The following is a 15,683-nucleotide window of genomic DNA, read 5'->3' as shown; positions in this document are numbered from 1 at the left end:
AGCATCTATTCCGACTAAATCGCAGAGACCCCCGTGCCCCTCGTCTCTCTCTCGCGCTAAAACCTATTCCTCTCTGAGAGCATAACCATCCCTCTGTACTCTGCCCTCTGCGAGCTACCATTTCCTCTGTCCTCTGCGAGCTACAGAGCCATCACAGAAGCCCTCAAACCCTAGCGGAGCTCTCTCTCTCTCTCTCAGTTATATTTCTCTCTCTAGCCCTCACAGAGCTCAACTCTCTTTCACAGGTATGTGTAGATCAATTTTTTATGCATTATCTAGAAAATACGTTGTTTGCAAGATGGATGTATCACTTAGCAGTGCTTGATGCTGAAATTTGTGTATATGTTGAATTTCTTTGTGTTTTGCATCTGGGTACTTTTGGACACCCAAGATAATATGTTGGTTGCAAGATGGATGAATCACCGAGCTCTCTCTCTCAGTTCTGTTTCTCTCTCTCTATACAAAATTGGTTTGTTGGGATGAATATGTTGAATTTCTTTGTGTTTTGCATCTGGGTGCTTCTTCTTTTGTTGATAGAGGATATTGGAACAATTTGGTTTCACCATTAACTTGTAAGCTGTTCAGTTCCAAAGGTGAAGGTATTCTTGAGCTTTTCTTCTGGGTACATGAGTAGAATTAATAATGAGTTTTGTGGTCGTTTCTTTTAAGAATCTTTGTGATTTTCGAAAAGTATCATTTTTTTCTCCCAACTGATTGGTGCTTCGTCACTGCATCTTATTATTTATAATTGGGAGGAAGCTGGTTATTTATCCATTAGAATTCTTTCAGTTACCAAAAATTCCCTCTGTGGATCTCTTTATATTGTTTCATGAAGAACAGTTGTATAATTCCTTCTATGGGTGTTCAGTGTTTTGTAAATAATCGTGTTCTAAGACAGTGATGCATCTACCGACCTAGGGTTTATATTTGTGCCTTGCTGTGGCAACTCTGATCATCTGAACAGGGAAATTCTAAACTATGAACAATTTTACATTTTAATGGCTTTTGTGTGAGAAAGTGAAAATTTTCTTTTATGCGAGACTCTTTGTTATGTGCTACATAACTTTTTTAGGATGGCAAGAAGGGTTGTTACCGATGAGGAGTTAATGTTTGAGAGAAGAGCATTACAAAATGCTCATCAGAGGCGTAGAGATACAGGCTATACTCCAAATGCGAATGATACCGATAGCCCTCCAGGACTGTATGAAGAGATTGCTAATCGAATGTAGGAACGCTATCGAAATAGGCGCTAGGTTGTGATAGTTCGTAGCTTACCTCTCTTATGTTTTTGAAGGAATTGACACTTCATGGTTATGTAGTGGTAGTGGGTTTTTTTTTTTTTTTTTCTAACAGGTTGTGATTGAAACATTTACAAATCTCTCATCTTTCCACTAGCTATTCATGTATTATTTGTTGAGGACTATTCTCTTTAATCAATGCAGTCTTAGTATTGGGATGTGAGATGTTGTTGTGTGGTTTTATTATTCTCAAATGCTAGCATTTATGATCCCATTCTCTTTTAAAAAGTGAGAGAGAGATTAATGTTGGGAATAATGAGGTAATTTGGGTCTTTTTATAGCATAATACGGCGAATTGCCCACTCAATTTAGAGGAATATAATGCGAGAGAGAGAACGAGAGAAAGAGAGAGAGTAAAGTCGGAAGAAGAGAGAGCAATTTTAAAATAGTAGCGAATTTCATTCTTTTTCTCAATGTTTGAGAGAGAGTGTATTTATTAGGGAGGAAGCGAGAGATGACTAAATAGTGGTGAATTAAAGCAAGTTCTATTCAAGGTTTTGTGTAAATATTTTCACACCAGTGCTACCAAACATATGAAATTGTTTACACAATGGTTTTTAAATGTGCTACCAAACATGGTAAAAATAATGCATGTGCAAATATTTGCATAGGTAAAGTATTTACTTGGGTAAATATTTCCCGGGGAATATTTATGCGCGAACCAAATGTACCCTTACAAAAATGTGACATAACTCATAAGAAGGTCGTTTTCTTACTTGTGGGTTGTTTTCTTACGTGTGGTGTTCTTCTTAATCTCTGAGTTTGTTATACTAGGGTTTGAGGCGTGGGCAACTTCTCGACTGAATCTTCCCTTTGTCAAAAGCTTGAACTTGCTTTTCAGGTAACAAACAACTGCATCCGTTACAACGACTCCCTCTCTCTCTCTCTCTCTCTCTCTCTCTTACAATGACTCCCTCTCTCTCTACAGTTCATTAATTAATTTTCTTGCAGAGTTTTGTTATTTCCATCAATGCTTTGTGGTATTCATGTTCATGGCTGTAATTATGACAAGCAAGTATACAATCTCATTTTTGTGCACTTGATGCTATTTTATGCAGACCTTAAGTTTCATATCTCTATGAACTGCAAAATGAGAGCTTGTTGTGTTACGTTGTTCTACATACATATTGGTTAATACTTTGTGCCTCAATCTAGCCATTTCACCATTAATTTAAAATTTTGAATTTTGAGTTTGGTTGCTTTCATTCTTTATTGAGGTAAATTTTTTGTTTTCCTTTGTTTGTTCATACTTTAACAGCTATGCCTTTTCAAAAATTCTTTGGTGAAATGCTTTGAAGAAGAAAAATGATAATGCTTTTCTCAATGTGTTTAATGAAGCTTCATATAGAAGTACAGTTCTGAGATGAAACTATATTGAAGGAACTTCAAGGGAAAACAAATTAAAAATTCTATGTGAGGATCTTAGTGATCATACTGATGATCCAACTTGACAGGTATGGAGAAGAAACCACAACGATTGCTAATACTCTATGCTTCACAAACTGGAAATGCCCTAGATGTTGCGGAACATGTTGAGCGTGAAGCTGGACGAAGGCACTGTCCTGCAATCGTGCTTTCAACCGACCAATTTGATGCGGTAAAGTTAATTGCTTTCACAATATTCATTATGCTATCCTTGCCTGAAGTTGCTTCTGTCTTTTTCTAGAATTATTCATATGAGGTTGATTACTAGTGAACTCATTGACTTGGAAGGGACATGTTTTGGATATCTAAGAACAAATTCAAATTGGATGAAGATACCCATAAAAAAAGAAAAAAAAAGAAGAAGAAAGAAAACCATAACTAGAGTTTTGATTATACAAGCATAAAAATTTCAAAGGATGGTTGCCATTTTTTCTGCCCTGATTATTGACAAATTTTTGTGATGTGTGCAATGTCATTTGTTGCCCTTGGGTTTCAAGCAAATGATTTAGACTTTATGTGTAGACCATTGAATGTTGTATCTTTCTAATATGCAGAGAGAGCTACCAAGTGAAGGAACTGTTTGCTTTATTGTTTCGACTACCGGTCAGGGGGACACACCAGATTCCATGAAGGTTGGTTTTGTTAAATTGGATGTGACAAACTTGAGGCAAAAGAATTCTTTATCTATAATTAGGAAATGATATGTGCCTTATGCATCTTGCCTAGTGTTGAATTTTGCAGGAATTTTGGAGATCCCTTCTTCAAAGAAATCTTAGCCATCAATGGTTGGAGGGAGTTTACTATGCAGTCTTCGGATTAGGTGATTCAGGCTATCAAAAATATAACGTATATTTCTCCACATTTTGTTACTGATGAATGGGAAGATTAGTCGTGTAATTTGTTAGATCTAAAAGCCTGTGGGTAGTGTGTGGTTATGAGTGTCGAGAAACTTTATATTGAGCTGTCTATATATTTAGGAGATGTGCATTCATATTTACCTAGACCTATAATATGGTGCGGATATGCCAAAAGCTGCATGTTTAAATAGAATATCTCAACTGGTTGAAGAGTATAGGTAGATCTGCAGCTAAATCTCATAGTAAACATCTTCTCTAGTATTTTGATTTCTTGTAATTCTTTCTCTTGGCTCCAGGTTGTGGCCAAGAAACTGGACAAGAGACTCACTGATCTTGGTGCGAAGCCAATCATTGGAAAAGGTCTTGGAGATGAACAGCACCCTTCAGGGTAGTTATAGATTCTTCTGTGTAATTTCTTGCAACTTTTTTTTTGGGAACATTTGTGATGATTCTAAATGCTTTTGCAGCTTTTTTCCCCTTTCCTTGTTGTAACATTTGTGATGGTTTTAAATGCTTTAGTTTGTTGTAATATTTAAACTAATTAATTTCAACCCAAAAATATAATCATGGAAGAACAAGCACAACAATGGATTCAGTTGTGTAAATTTTAAATTGAGTCCCGACTGGTCTCTGTCACATAATTAAGTTCATTTGCATGAAAGTCACTTGCATGATATCTTATATGCTATTTGAAGGAGGTCCAAAAAGAAGAAACAGATTCTGCTGTAAAAGAAAAAAAAAATAAGTGCTCCAGTGTTGAGTATGTGATACTATATACTTGAGTTCTTGGGCCTGAAACCTTTCATTATGTATACCAGACCAACCAGATAAATTTGAAATTCTCTTCTGCGTGATGCTTAAAAGGTAGACTTATTTGTATATCTTGGGTGATGAGAAAGAGATCCCTTGCAAATTGTTAATGATGGGAAATGTATTTATGCAGCTAGGCATTCATTTTTAGTTGTTTTTTGGTTTGAGTCCTTAAAAATTGCATAGTGATATTTCCTTTGAGGAACATAGACAATGCTCTTTATTTTGTATTATTTGGGGTGCTTTGATAGGCATTCATGAAACAATCTTATCAAGAGACATATGCTGACCCTTTGTTACCCATTGGCTCCCTGTTAAGTCCCATCAGGGAACAGCGGTTGATGAGCTCCAACAGCCCTTGAAGGTAAAGATGGTGGGTGGTTGGTCAGGGCACTCTAAAATAGATAGAGCATTTTATGATGCCCCTTTATTTTAGGAAGGAAAAGAAATGTGACAGACAGCACTTTTTGACTGGATGAAAGGTTTGACCTTATTTCTATGTAAGGCACATACCAATAATAAATAAGAAGTCTTATGCAATTTGAATTATTAGTGTAAAGGTGTTTATACTAATTAAGATGGTCACGATCTTAGGGGCAGTTGACATGGAACGTCTATCTGTGATGAGAAGTTCTAGTGAAGTAATATTGCTTTGCCAAGTGCATCTCACTAATGGTTTATTGGATATAGAAATGGCAAAGGACGTGCCTCGCCTGATATAAACTCTCTGATGTATATTCTATGTTTCATGAATGTGTAAAGAGATTTCAATTTACCTTTTTTCTTAAAAAGAATAAGGAATCATATATCTTTAATAAAAGGAGTTCCAATTATTAGTTGTCACATTATGAGGAGAACATAGTGAACAATAGGAAATTAATCTTGTGCAATAGATTTTGTCATTTTCTATATGGAGATAAGTTCTAGGGTCCTTTTGGATTTTGTCATTTAGGACTAGTAATACAACAAAGGACAACTGAGTTCATTTCCATATAAATTAAGAGATATATTTCTAATTGATTGAAGAGAAAATTGTCATATGTCTATCTGAACTAATTATACTCTTTTGCAACTGCTTGCGTGTTTTTTTTTTGAGAGATTTACAACTGCTTGCTTTTTATGGTTTAGGCAATAAATCCATTTAACTTAAACTTTTGAGTTGAAATTTTACTTAAAATGTCTCTCACTATTTGGAAACTCAATTAATATGGAAGGCATTGATGATAATGGCAGGTATGAAGGTGATCTAGATCCATGGCTTTCATCTTTTTGGGTTACTTTAAAGAAGATGCACCCTTCAATCTTCACATGTGATACCCAGCTTTTTGACCCAAACATGAAAGTTCTGGACTATCCTAAATTTCAAATAATATATCATGATGTTGAGAAGGCACCATCCTATGTTTCAAGAAATATAGGTATTTTAACTTCTTTGCACCTATGATATATAATGATACTTGGGAATTTCGACGACTGTTTAAGCTGTGCTCTCTGTGATTGCTGTGAGGAATAATTTTTATTGCAGTTTTTTATTTCCTACAAGTTGCTGCATCTCTTTCTCTCACTCTCTCGGTGACACTCACACTCTCTCTCTCCATATTTGATTTTTTGCTTTTCCAGCAATTGCTAATCCTCTATATGTTCCCTTTCTTATCTTTGTCACTTGATATTTTTTGGAGGTTTCTTATGTAATTTTTTTATTGAAGTATCATGTTCATTAGTTTAAAGGTTCTAATTTAAGTACCAGAGTAATCATTCTCTTCAAATGTTACTAACCAATTTCTTTGGCTCATGAATATTGAGAACCAATATTGATTTCATTAGCAAAAGTTCTTCATTCAAATGGTATTGAAATTGAATCATACTACTACAGGGGTGTTTACATTGAATGACTTTGTGTCTTTTGTTCCAGATTTAAATCTTATGGAGATTGAAAGTGTCCGCACAATGACCCCTGGGAAATTTCCTCATCATGATTGTAGACGTCAATGCTTTGTAAACATGGTACTACCCCATGTCTTTTGATCTTTTTTGACAAGTAATAAGAACTGATTTTAACTAAACTGTGGGAAAAGTCAATGTGCTAAGAGTGCAACAACTTTTGATTTCATTTGCCCATTCTATATTTGCCATGCCATGAATTTAACTCCATTGCAAGGATTGTTGGACAATGTGTTTGAGTTATACCATATGCTTGAAGCTTGTGTTACTTCGTAGCACAAGAAATGCATACTGGACTAATAAATGGATCAAGAACATTCACAAAGAAATGCTAGCCTGTCAATCGGTTGCAATATTAACTATTTTATTTCTCTTAGATGCTTATGCGGAATGGCAAACGAAATTCCTGTTGTTTCTTTCATATTATAAAATATATGTTATCCATGGAACGAATGCTGAAGGGGTACGAACTGCTCCCAAGCTGTCCTTGCTTGCTTTATTTGTTGTGTTCATATTCTTCCCTGTTTGACCTGAAATACCAACATCATTCTTCTTTGTTTTACTTTTTCTTTCAATATAAATTCGTTAGTTCAGAACAGTTTGTATGGCTTTTCTTCAAAACGAAAATATTCGTTTATGACTTTTTTTATTACTGGGGCTTATTAAATATTACTCATCTGATTCTTTTTGTTATTTTCTTCTTGGATTATGGAAAGGCCAAAAATGTACGCTTAACTAACGAGGACGGTGACCGAGATGTGCGCCTTTTTGAATTCAATATTCTTTCATCAGTAAGTTCTGCACAATATCTACCATGCCAACTAAATTTTGCTCTCCTGTGTTTACTAATGTCAATTGGGGTTCCACCCATGTATATGACTATGGATCCTTGTAGGATACTGAATATGAAGTAGGGGACGTACTTGAGATCCTCCCATGTCAAAATCCTGCTGCTGTGAATGCTTTTCTTCAGCGCTGCAACTTAGATCCAGAGTCCTACATCAGTGTGAGTCCTTATGATCGGGTTCACTATTTGTGGTAGTCATGGAAGTTTTGCCTTGTGCTAATTTAAAAGTATATGTGTGTTACATTATTTATATTGTTCTTTATTTTTATTGACAAGCGTACTATTTTCTCTTTATAGTTTCCTTACAAGAGCGAAGAAGACAGAAATAGGGATACTAATATTCCTGCATGTACATAACTATCAGAAAAAGAGAAATATGAAGGAAAAAGAAAATTCCCTGCATGTACACTCCAGGTGACCAAGATAGGTTCATGTGTCCCATAAGCTGGCCTCGGCACTTAGGATTATACCTTAGACCAACGGCTGCTGCTCTGTATTCCATCTCAGAGACACTTCTATATTAACTCTATACACTTCAGTTTCATCTGAAATGAACTGCTATCTTCTGAGTCCCATAGACCAGTTAAACACAAATCTGAGATTATCTGCCACTCTCATTGACACCCCTGGAAAGAATAAAGTGCCATGCGGGTGCTGTAACTCCATCCCTTCTTATCACCCCAAAACCTCATATCATCTGAAAGAGAGAGGTCAACTCTGTTATATTATAGAGATAAGATGGCAATTGATATCGCTTTTGTAAACTCTTTGAACTGCGAAAGTATCCTTCTTATGATTCTTTTATTTGAATGGAGGAGAAATTGAGATGCACCCACATATCCTGTAGCACCATCTAGATCCAAATTTCATCAATTCTGTGCAATCCTCTATGAATCCTGCTCGTTTTGTTCCTTATGGTTTGATGGAATCGAAGCAGACTAGCTACTCCAGATCTAATGTTTACACTTTATCTCTGCCACTCAAATATATATGCTTTATATTCTCTTTGCCCCACGGAGATTCCAAACACATTTCTAAATTAATCTTGTACTTACTCTCTTGGTATAATCGCAATGTAGGAACTAGCAATTCACATGCTCTGCTTTAAAGTCTAGTTATTTGCGAGCCCTCAAAAATAACTTCTACGGAGTTTTGCCAATCAGTGGATAGGTTAAGAATGTGGACATGGACTTAGAAGAGGCTGCTACGCTGAAACTTCTGAAAAAACAAGAGGTTGTGGATCAGAAGATGGTCTAAAACAAAAATAGCTATATGGCTTTTTGTTTCTGCAACATCTGATGCTCTTGTTTTCATTTTGTTAATTATATTTTTTGTCTTCATAAAATAAATCCATTAACTTAAAAAAAAAAGAAGACAAATTAATTTAACTCTATTATATTAATGGGAAATATCGTACATAACCTTAATTCTCCATTTTATTTCACCGTAGACCCTCCTTCCATTTTTCTTTCATGCGGCATAAATAAACTCTCAAATATTTCACTTAACTCCCTCATCCCTTATTTCCCCGTCTATTCACTTTTGGCAATAAAAACTGACCCCAACAAATTATTTTATTCCATCTCAATCCAAAATCCTTTTTAATCGTTTTTTCCCCTGTTTTCATTTTCACTACGGTAATCTCTCTCTCTATACATCAAGGCACCAAGAAACCCTGATTTTTATATGAAGAACATACAAGAAATGCAGAGAAAAGGAGGAAAGATCAAAATTAATAGGGATCAGAGAGAGAGGAAGTGAAAAATAAGAACACAGATAACAGTGAGAGAGACACAGTGACCCTGCCTTCAAAACCTCAATTGCTCTCACCATCTGATACTCTCTCTCTTTGTCTTTCTCTGCCTTCGAAACCTCCATTCCTCCCACTGTTGGTGTCGTTGTCGTATTAAGGGATAGAGAGAGATCAGAAACAAAAGATTGATACAACAACGACACCAAACAGTGGGAGGAATGGAGGTTTCGAAGGCAGAGAGAGACAAAGAGAGAGAGTATCAGATGGTGAGAGAGAGAGAGACAAAGAGAGAGAGTATCAGATGGTGAGAGAGAGAGAGAGGAGAGAGAAAGAGAGAAACTTACTGTGAGAGGTGAGCAAACTTTGCCAAATGGAGAGAGAGCCCTTGCTATAGTAGAGAGAGAGATTACTGTAGTGAAAATGAAAACAGGGGAAAGGAGGGTTAAAAAGGATTTTGGATTGAGATGGAATAAAATAGTTTGTTGGGGTCAGTTCTTATGGCCAAAAGTGAATAAATGTGGAAATAAGGGATGAGGGGGTTAGGTTAAATATTTGAGGGTTTATTTATGCCGCTTGAAATAAAAATGGAAGGAGGGTCTACCGTGAAATAAAATGAAGAATTAGGATTCTGTACAATATTTTCACTATATTATATCTACATCTGTAGCTGTGCATGTTAGTTTGTTATTTTTTGTTTGCAGTTGGATGCATGCAACTGAAGGTTTACATTCTCTAATTACCCAGGTTCAACTTGCAGATACTGCAAAAAGTCTTTCTGTATCTAAGCTAAACATATTATGCAAACCAATTAAGCTTAGAACTTTTGTGGAGTTGACAATGGATATTGCATCAGCTTCACCTAGACGCTATTTTTTTGAGGTAAGATGATGATTCAAAAAAACTTGTCTTATATTGTGTTTCTGGTCATTATGCTTTTATTCTCATCTTTGTACTTGTTGTGATTGTGATGCATGCTTGCAAGGGAAGAAATAAGGGAATGTGAACATGTTTCTGAATAGCTATAAATTCAAACATCTTGTAATTCTTATCGAGTTCATGACATTAGCAAATCTTCATAAAAGAGTAAATTCTTATGGCGGCTCCATAATTATATTTTTGTGATTGTAGCTTGGTACAATTAGTTGTAAAACGTTTGTTTGGATGTGAAGTTTAGTACCAAGGTCAATGATTTCTTCCATAGTTACCGGGATCTCCTACTTTGTTACGTGATCCCTTCTAGGATCTCGATTCTGCCTCTCTCGGAACGGATCTGTCAGGGATCTCGATTTTTAAATTTTGGGATCTTGAACCCCAATGATAGGGATCTCGATTCTTGCAATTAGGGATCTCGATCCCAACCTTAAAGACCAAGACAACAACCAAACTGATAATTTTTTTTGTTTATAACTAACTAGCAACACAACTATTGTTTGCTGACTATCAATAATGAGATCCCTATTTTAAAGAGTATACATAATTCTAGATTATCATACACTTTAAGGTTGGTAACAAGATCCCCAAAAAAATGGGATCAAGATCTCAAAAGTCAGGATCAAGATCCCCAAAAGGTTGGAATCTCGATCCCTAACATTTGGGCTCTCGATCCCTAACATGTGCATTGTACGGACGACGTTTCCAACCATAGGGATCTTCTAGCATTTCACAATCCCTCGCTCCCAATACTGATCTCGATACTGTTCCCACTCTTCATTCCGGTACCATTCCGGCTCCCGATCCTAACAACTATGGTTTCTTCTTCTAAAACGTTGCTAATCTGGATGGGGTGTCATGGAGTTGTGGAGGCATGCTAAGGTCTCAGAGAGTTGGTAGTGTTTAGTTGGTTCGTGAGCCTTTTGGAAGACATCTTAAAACTGAGTAGAGTGCTAATAATAAGAACTCAGTCTGGATAGTTGTTTTGTTTTCTTGATAAAGTTAAGTCTATGCATATCTTCCTAGTTTAGCCTAACTTCGTCCCTCACCTGACTGGTGTGAGGCATCGGAGCTTTGTGAAGCACCAAACCTTAGCTGGCTACTCTGCTTTAATAAAATCCGCACAGTAATACGTTATACACTGTGGATTTGCCAGGGTTGTCTCCCTCGTAGTGAACCCTAAAGGGAAATTCCCTAGAAAAGTCCTTTTGGAAATGCTTAACAAATTTCAATTCCTACCCATCAACATCACTTTCAGAAACCCCTTGAAAGATGATCCCTGAGATTTCTCATTCTTTCTTCAAGATGTTTTGCATGAAGTGGCTGATACTCAGGACTGTTATGTCTCCAACAGATGGCTCATGGTACGTTCCTAGCCAGAGTCTGTGTTCTTTGCAAAGTAACCTTTATGCCATTTTTCGGGGAATATGGAACGAGTGCATTCCTGTTTTTGTTTTGGATGAAGTAACTCTATTGATTTTATTAGGTGTACAAAACTGTTGTGAGGTGTACAAAATTGAGGTTAACAGAGAATGGAATTTGTTTGTACAAGAGGGTTGATGTGCTCAAAATGAGAAGCTCAGCTGTCTTCTACTGTTTGTGGTTGGGAGACGAGCACGTACAGTTCGGTGACCCCTTCGTTGGCCAGAGAGGCGGCTATGAAATTTGCCTCTCTCCAAGTGTGGTTGAAGGAAATTCTTATGGACCGGCAGATGTGAAAAATGTGATCCTCTCCAATCATCAGAGGTGGTGTGAAGCGCTTGTGGCGTATGTTATGACATTATGAGTCATTCTCCAGCACTAGTTTCTGACCTCAGGAGTGATTGAGAGCCTGGAGCTCAGTCAGTAAGCCTTGGAGTTCAGCATGGTTGGAATCTGTGATACGTGCAGGGCTGGCAAAACTAAGGAGGGTACGCTCTTTGTGATCTCTAAAGATACCACCAATCCCCGCAGGCCTCAGGTTACCCAAGGAACTTCCGTTGAAATTTAGCTTGATAAGACCCTGACGAGGTGGGTTACAATGAGATTTATCTTGAAGTTCACAATGTTATTGTCATTTTCTTAACTTGTATATACTTTTTTGTCAAACATTTTCAATCTTTTGTGAACCTCAAGGCAGCAGCACAATATATTATATGGCATTCACCACTAACATCTCAGTACCTACTATTTTTGTTTGGGGCACATTTCTAGCCCTTAAGCGACCCATCTATGATCCCAAGGGACTTTATGTTTGTGCTGTCACATTCAATAAGATGGACTGAGTCGATCGGCAATAACTGGTTTGTTTTAACCTTCTGATTAGGGTATATGGCTAGTTTGTTTTCTCAGCTTTTTGATATATTAAGCTGCTTTCCTTCTAATCTCTAGAGTTGTATATTGGGTGCTTTTGCTTAAAGTGTTGCAGTACAAGGTTGATAACGATTCTATGTTTTTTGTTCATTATGATAGTGATATGTTCCATCTCATTAGCATGTTGCGACCTCATCACTGCAGGTCATGAGTTTCTTTGCTACTGCCGAGCATGAGAAGGAAAGACTTCAATATTTTGCGTCCCCGGAAGGACGAGATGATCTCTACCAGTACAATCAAAAGGAAAGAAGAACAGTCCTTGAGGTGAATACCTTTTGTGCCTTAGAAAAAAGTTGATGTACTTTTGTTTGGTGAGTAATTTCAATTTACTGTAATAAAGTTTTAGATGTGATTAGAAGCATCTTTGAGAGTTGAAAAAAATTTCATTGGAACTACTATTATCTATCATTGTGTTTCACTTGTTTTCAAGCCTTCTATGTACTGCATTATGGGTACGGAAAGAAAATTCGATACAAGATAGATTGCATCACAAGCATAATAAACAATATCATGCTACTCCATGTTTTCATGTTATGTTATTTCCCATACCATCCTTTGAATCAAAATGAAAGAGGAGTTGTTTTTTTTTTTTTGAGAATGTTAACACAAAATGAAAGAGTTGTTGACCACTGTTAATTGTACAATCCTGGTCATTCCATCATACTGATTTTTATATAACAACAGATGATCAGACTCATAAATATAAGTGTATGTGATGTGTCTATGCTGATGATGCCAAGATAAATGAACCTTCTGCCATCCTTTGATTCCAGATAGAATCTTCAATAATGAGAAGAAAAAGGAATAAAGTAATGATTTAAGATATGGATAGGTCTAAAAGATGTATACGTCCTTGACTCAGTAGTTCATTTGCTATCCTCAAAGAATATAACATTTTGTGGAATTCTGCATGATTCCCAAGTGAATGTCAGACCTGCTTTCTCTATGTTGGCCCTAGGAATCATTTATATCTTTTTGGAGAACTGAGGAGCTGTATCTATTCTGTGGTAATTGCTTTTTCTTCAGGTGCTAGAGGACTTTCCATCGGTGCAAATGCCATTTGAGTGGCTTGTACAATTAGTTCCCCCACTTAAAACCAGGCTCTTTTCCATCTCCTCCTCACCTTTAGCTCATCCCGATCAAATTCACTTGACAGTGGCTGTGGTAGCTTGGACGACACCTTTCAAGAGAAAGAGGCATGGCCTGTGCTCCACATGGTTAGCCGGACTCGATCCTCAAAAAGGTATTCTGCTCCTTCCATCCAAACCAAAAGTGGTATAATGACTTGCCATATGTATGTCCAAATTTAATTTGCATATGGATAGCCTGAAAACCAAAATGATAGAGAGAGCAGCAATTCAAAAGGAGAGGGAGACCGTGTGTGTGTGTGTGTGTGATAGAGAGAGAGAGAGAGAGAGAGAGAGAGAGAGAGAGAGGTTCTAAATGCAACATTCCACTGAATCATGACAATGGATTCTCCAGAGACCCGTATTCCTGCATGGATCCAACGTGGTTCACTCCGTCGCCCGTCACCATCACTCCCGCTGATCCTCATAGGGCCAGGAACTGGTTGTGCCCCATTTCGAGCGTTTGTGGAGGAAAGAGCACTTCAGAGCACCCAAGGACCTGTAGCCCCTGTTATCTTCTTCTTTGGCTGCAGAAACCAAGAGAAAGACTTCCTTTACAAAGATTCTTGGTTATCTCATTGCGAGAACTCTGGTGTGTTATCAGAAGAAAAGGGAGGAGGCTTCTTTGTTGCCTTCTCTAGAGATCAGCTGCAAAAGGTCTATGTGCAACATAAAATGCGAGAACAAAGCCAAAGGATTTGGGAATTGTTGGGTGAGGGTGGTGCTGTGTATATTGCTGGGTCTGCAACCAAAATGCCAGCTGATGTTATGTTAGCCTTGGAGGAAATCATAACAAAAGAAGGTGGTACTCCAATGGAGTCAGCAACCCGATTAATAAGACAGCTAGAGAAGGTAGGAAGATATAATGTTGAAGCTTGGTCTTGAGCCTTCCAGTTTAAATCATCAAAGAAGATTTGTTAAGAGTTTCTAAAATTAGTAAGCAATGATAGAGGCAAATCTTGGTATTCAATGATAGATTGGTGTTCATGGTGGGGTTAGTGGCCATAAAGCCTCAAGGAAAGAAACATGGTGGGATCTCGGAGAGGTCTATGATTGATCGGGTTAGTCAGAATAGGAATTGGGTCTAAAAAATGTCTTGGTGTATGTATGTGTGTTTTATATAGTACATGGACTGATATGACAGTTACAAATTGAATAGTTGTTTATCCAATGCTTTGGAAAATGGAGTCAAGCAAGTGAGATTCAGCCTCTAGAAGACTATTTCAATTCCATAAGTTTTCTTGCAATGGTTCCAATGTGTCTTGGATGCATCCAAGGGGTCTAGGTGAACCTGACGGTTTTTAGTTTTTTTCAGTAAGTTATAGCTTCAACATGCATGTTCTTATTTTGATGGAAATTGTGATTTTCTTCCTTCTAATTTTTTGGAATATGATATAACTGCAAAAATTGAACATAGAACTAATAAATTGTTGAGATGGATATATGCTAGCTAACAGGTCCTAGCCAGCACCACCCCAAATTTTCATGTGGTTTTCTATATTTTTTTGGTCTCATGGTAGAAAACAAGTTGAGCTTTTTCTGATCTAGAGGGCATATAACTGAATGTCCAGATTTAACCGTAAATGAAACAAAAAATAAATCTAGAGACGTTATTTTTTTTTTCGCAGTAAAACCCCCAAGTCCATAGCCAATTTTCTGACAATATTTCACTATGAAAATGATAAGGGATTACAAGAAAAAGAAACATTTTGAAGCCAGTTAGCTACAGGGCTACTAGTTTTGACATGAATGAACGCTCCTGTGTGTCCCCCTATGCTCTGTGAGATCACACTGATGGGTAGAGTTTTCTTCAATGGCTTTCTTTCTTCCTCCGCTGTTCTCTTCTGTTTTCTTGGAGATGAATGTTTTATACCTCCTCTCTTTCGTATTATTTCTTATTTGTATATTTCCCCTTAGAACTTAAACCAACCAAAGGAAAGGCTGAAGTCACTAGAATGTAAGCCTCGGGCATACCCTGCTTAGATCTTGCTTCAGTACCATGGCGGGGTGATTCTCTAGAGCACTTTAACTGGTTATGCCCCTCTTTTTCCTTAAAAAACAGGGGCATATCCGCTTAGTGCACTTCAACAGAGTTAAACTATTAAAATGCATTAGCTTACTGATACTGCTTTAGTTCATTGTTTCTAGCGTCTCAGGTAATGCTTTTAAACTTGGCTTGGGCCCTGGCCCTAACCCGAGCTTACTTGAGCGAGTCCGAGTAGACTGACCCGAGTTATACCAAGTCCAAAAACAGGATTTATTGGCCGAATATTACAATTTTCAGCCTTTGATCAAAGAAACTATTATGGGGCTATTGCATAGAGTTGAATCATGATCAAATAC

At 37.2% G+C, this 15,683-nt stretch overlaps 1 protein-coding gene across 10 annotated transcripts; it reads left to right on the top strand.

Moving 5' to 3' along the window:
* The first annotated feature begins 53 nt into the window (after positions 1-53).
* LOC18422477 (Flavodoxin family protein) lies at positions 54-14,553 on the top strand. Of its 10 annotated transcripts, XM_088865569.1 has the most exons (15): positions 54-245; positions 2,073-2,139; positions 2,753-2,895; positions 3,278-3,355; positions 3,465-3,569; positions 3,877-3,968; positions 5,624-5,808; positions 6,303-6,394; positions 7,048-7,122; positions 7,227-7,337; positions 9,676-9,810; positions 12,358-12,477; positions 13,240-13,280; positions 13,370-13,456; positions 13,696-14,553. In XM_088865569.1, exons 3-15 carry the CDS (start codon positions 2,755-2,757, stop codon positions 13,979-13,981), a joined length of 1,548 nt encoding a protein of 515 aa, XP_088721695.1. In that variant the 5' UTR covers positions 54-245; positions 2,073-2,139; positions 2,753-2,754; the 3' UTR covers positions 13,982-14,553. The 10 variants fall into 10 exon arrangements, with proteins under 10 accessions (XP_088721695.1, XP_088721699.1, XP_088721696.1 ...); XM_088865573.1 differs by having other exon boundaries at positions 3,465-3,543; positions 9,689-9,810; positions 13,240-13,456; XM_088865570.1 differs by having other exon boundaries at positions 3,465-3,543; positions 13,240-13,456.
* Positions 14,554-15,683: the final 1,130 nt, after the last annotated feature.

Source organism: Amborella trichopoda, chromosome 4 (assembly GCF_054954075.1).
Source record: "Amborella trichopoda isolate Santa Cruz 75 chromosome 4, AtrichopodaSantaCruz75HAP2 v2.0, whole genome shotgun sequence".
Classification (NCBI taxonomy): Eukaryota; Viridiplantae; Streptophyta; class Magnoliopsida; order Amborellales; family Amborellaceae; genus Amborella; species Amborella trichopoda.
Note: the sequence above shows the minus strand (reverse complement) of the source record. Positions and strands in the feature narration are given on the sequence as shown.

Bases quoted from the DNA above. Each gene is read 5' to 3' on its own strand.
- LOC18422477 (XM_011622740.3), top strand. From the start codon at position 2,755: ATGGAGAAGAAACCACAACGATTGCTAATACTCTATGCTTCACAAACT. The intron at 12,478-13,239 runs GTGAATACCTTT...CTTTTTCTTCAG, and splicing joins AAAGAAGAACAGTCCTTGAG to GTGCTAGAGGACTTTCCATC. The intron at 13,457-13,695 runs GTATTCTGCTCC...TGGATTCTCCAG, and splicing joins CGGACTCGATCCTCAAAAAG to AGACCCGTATTCCTGCATGG.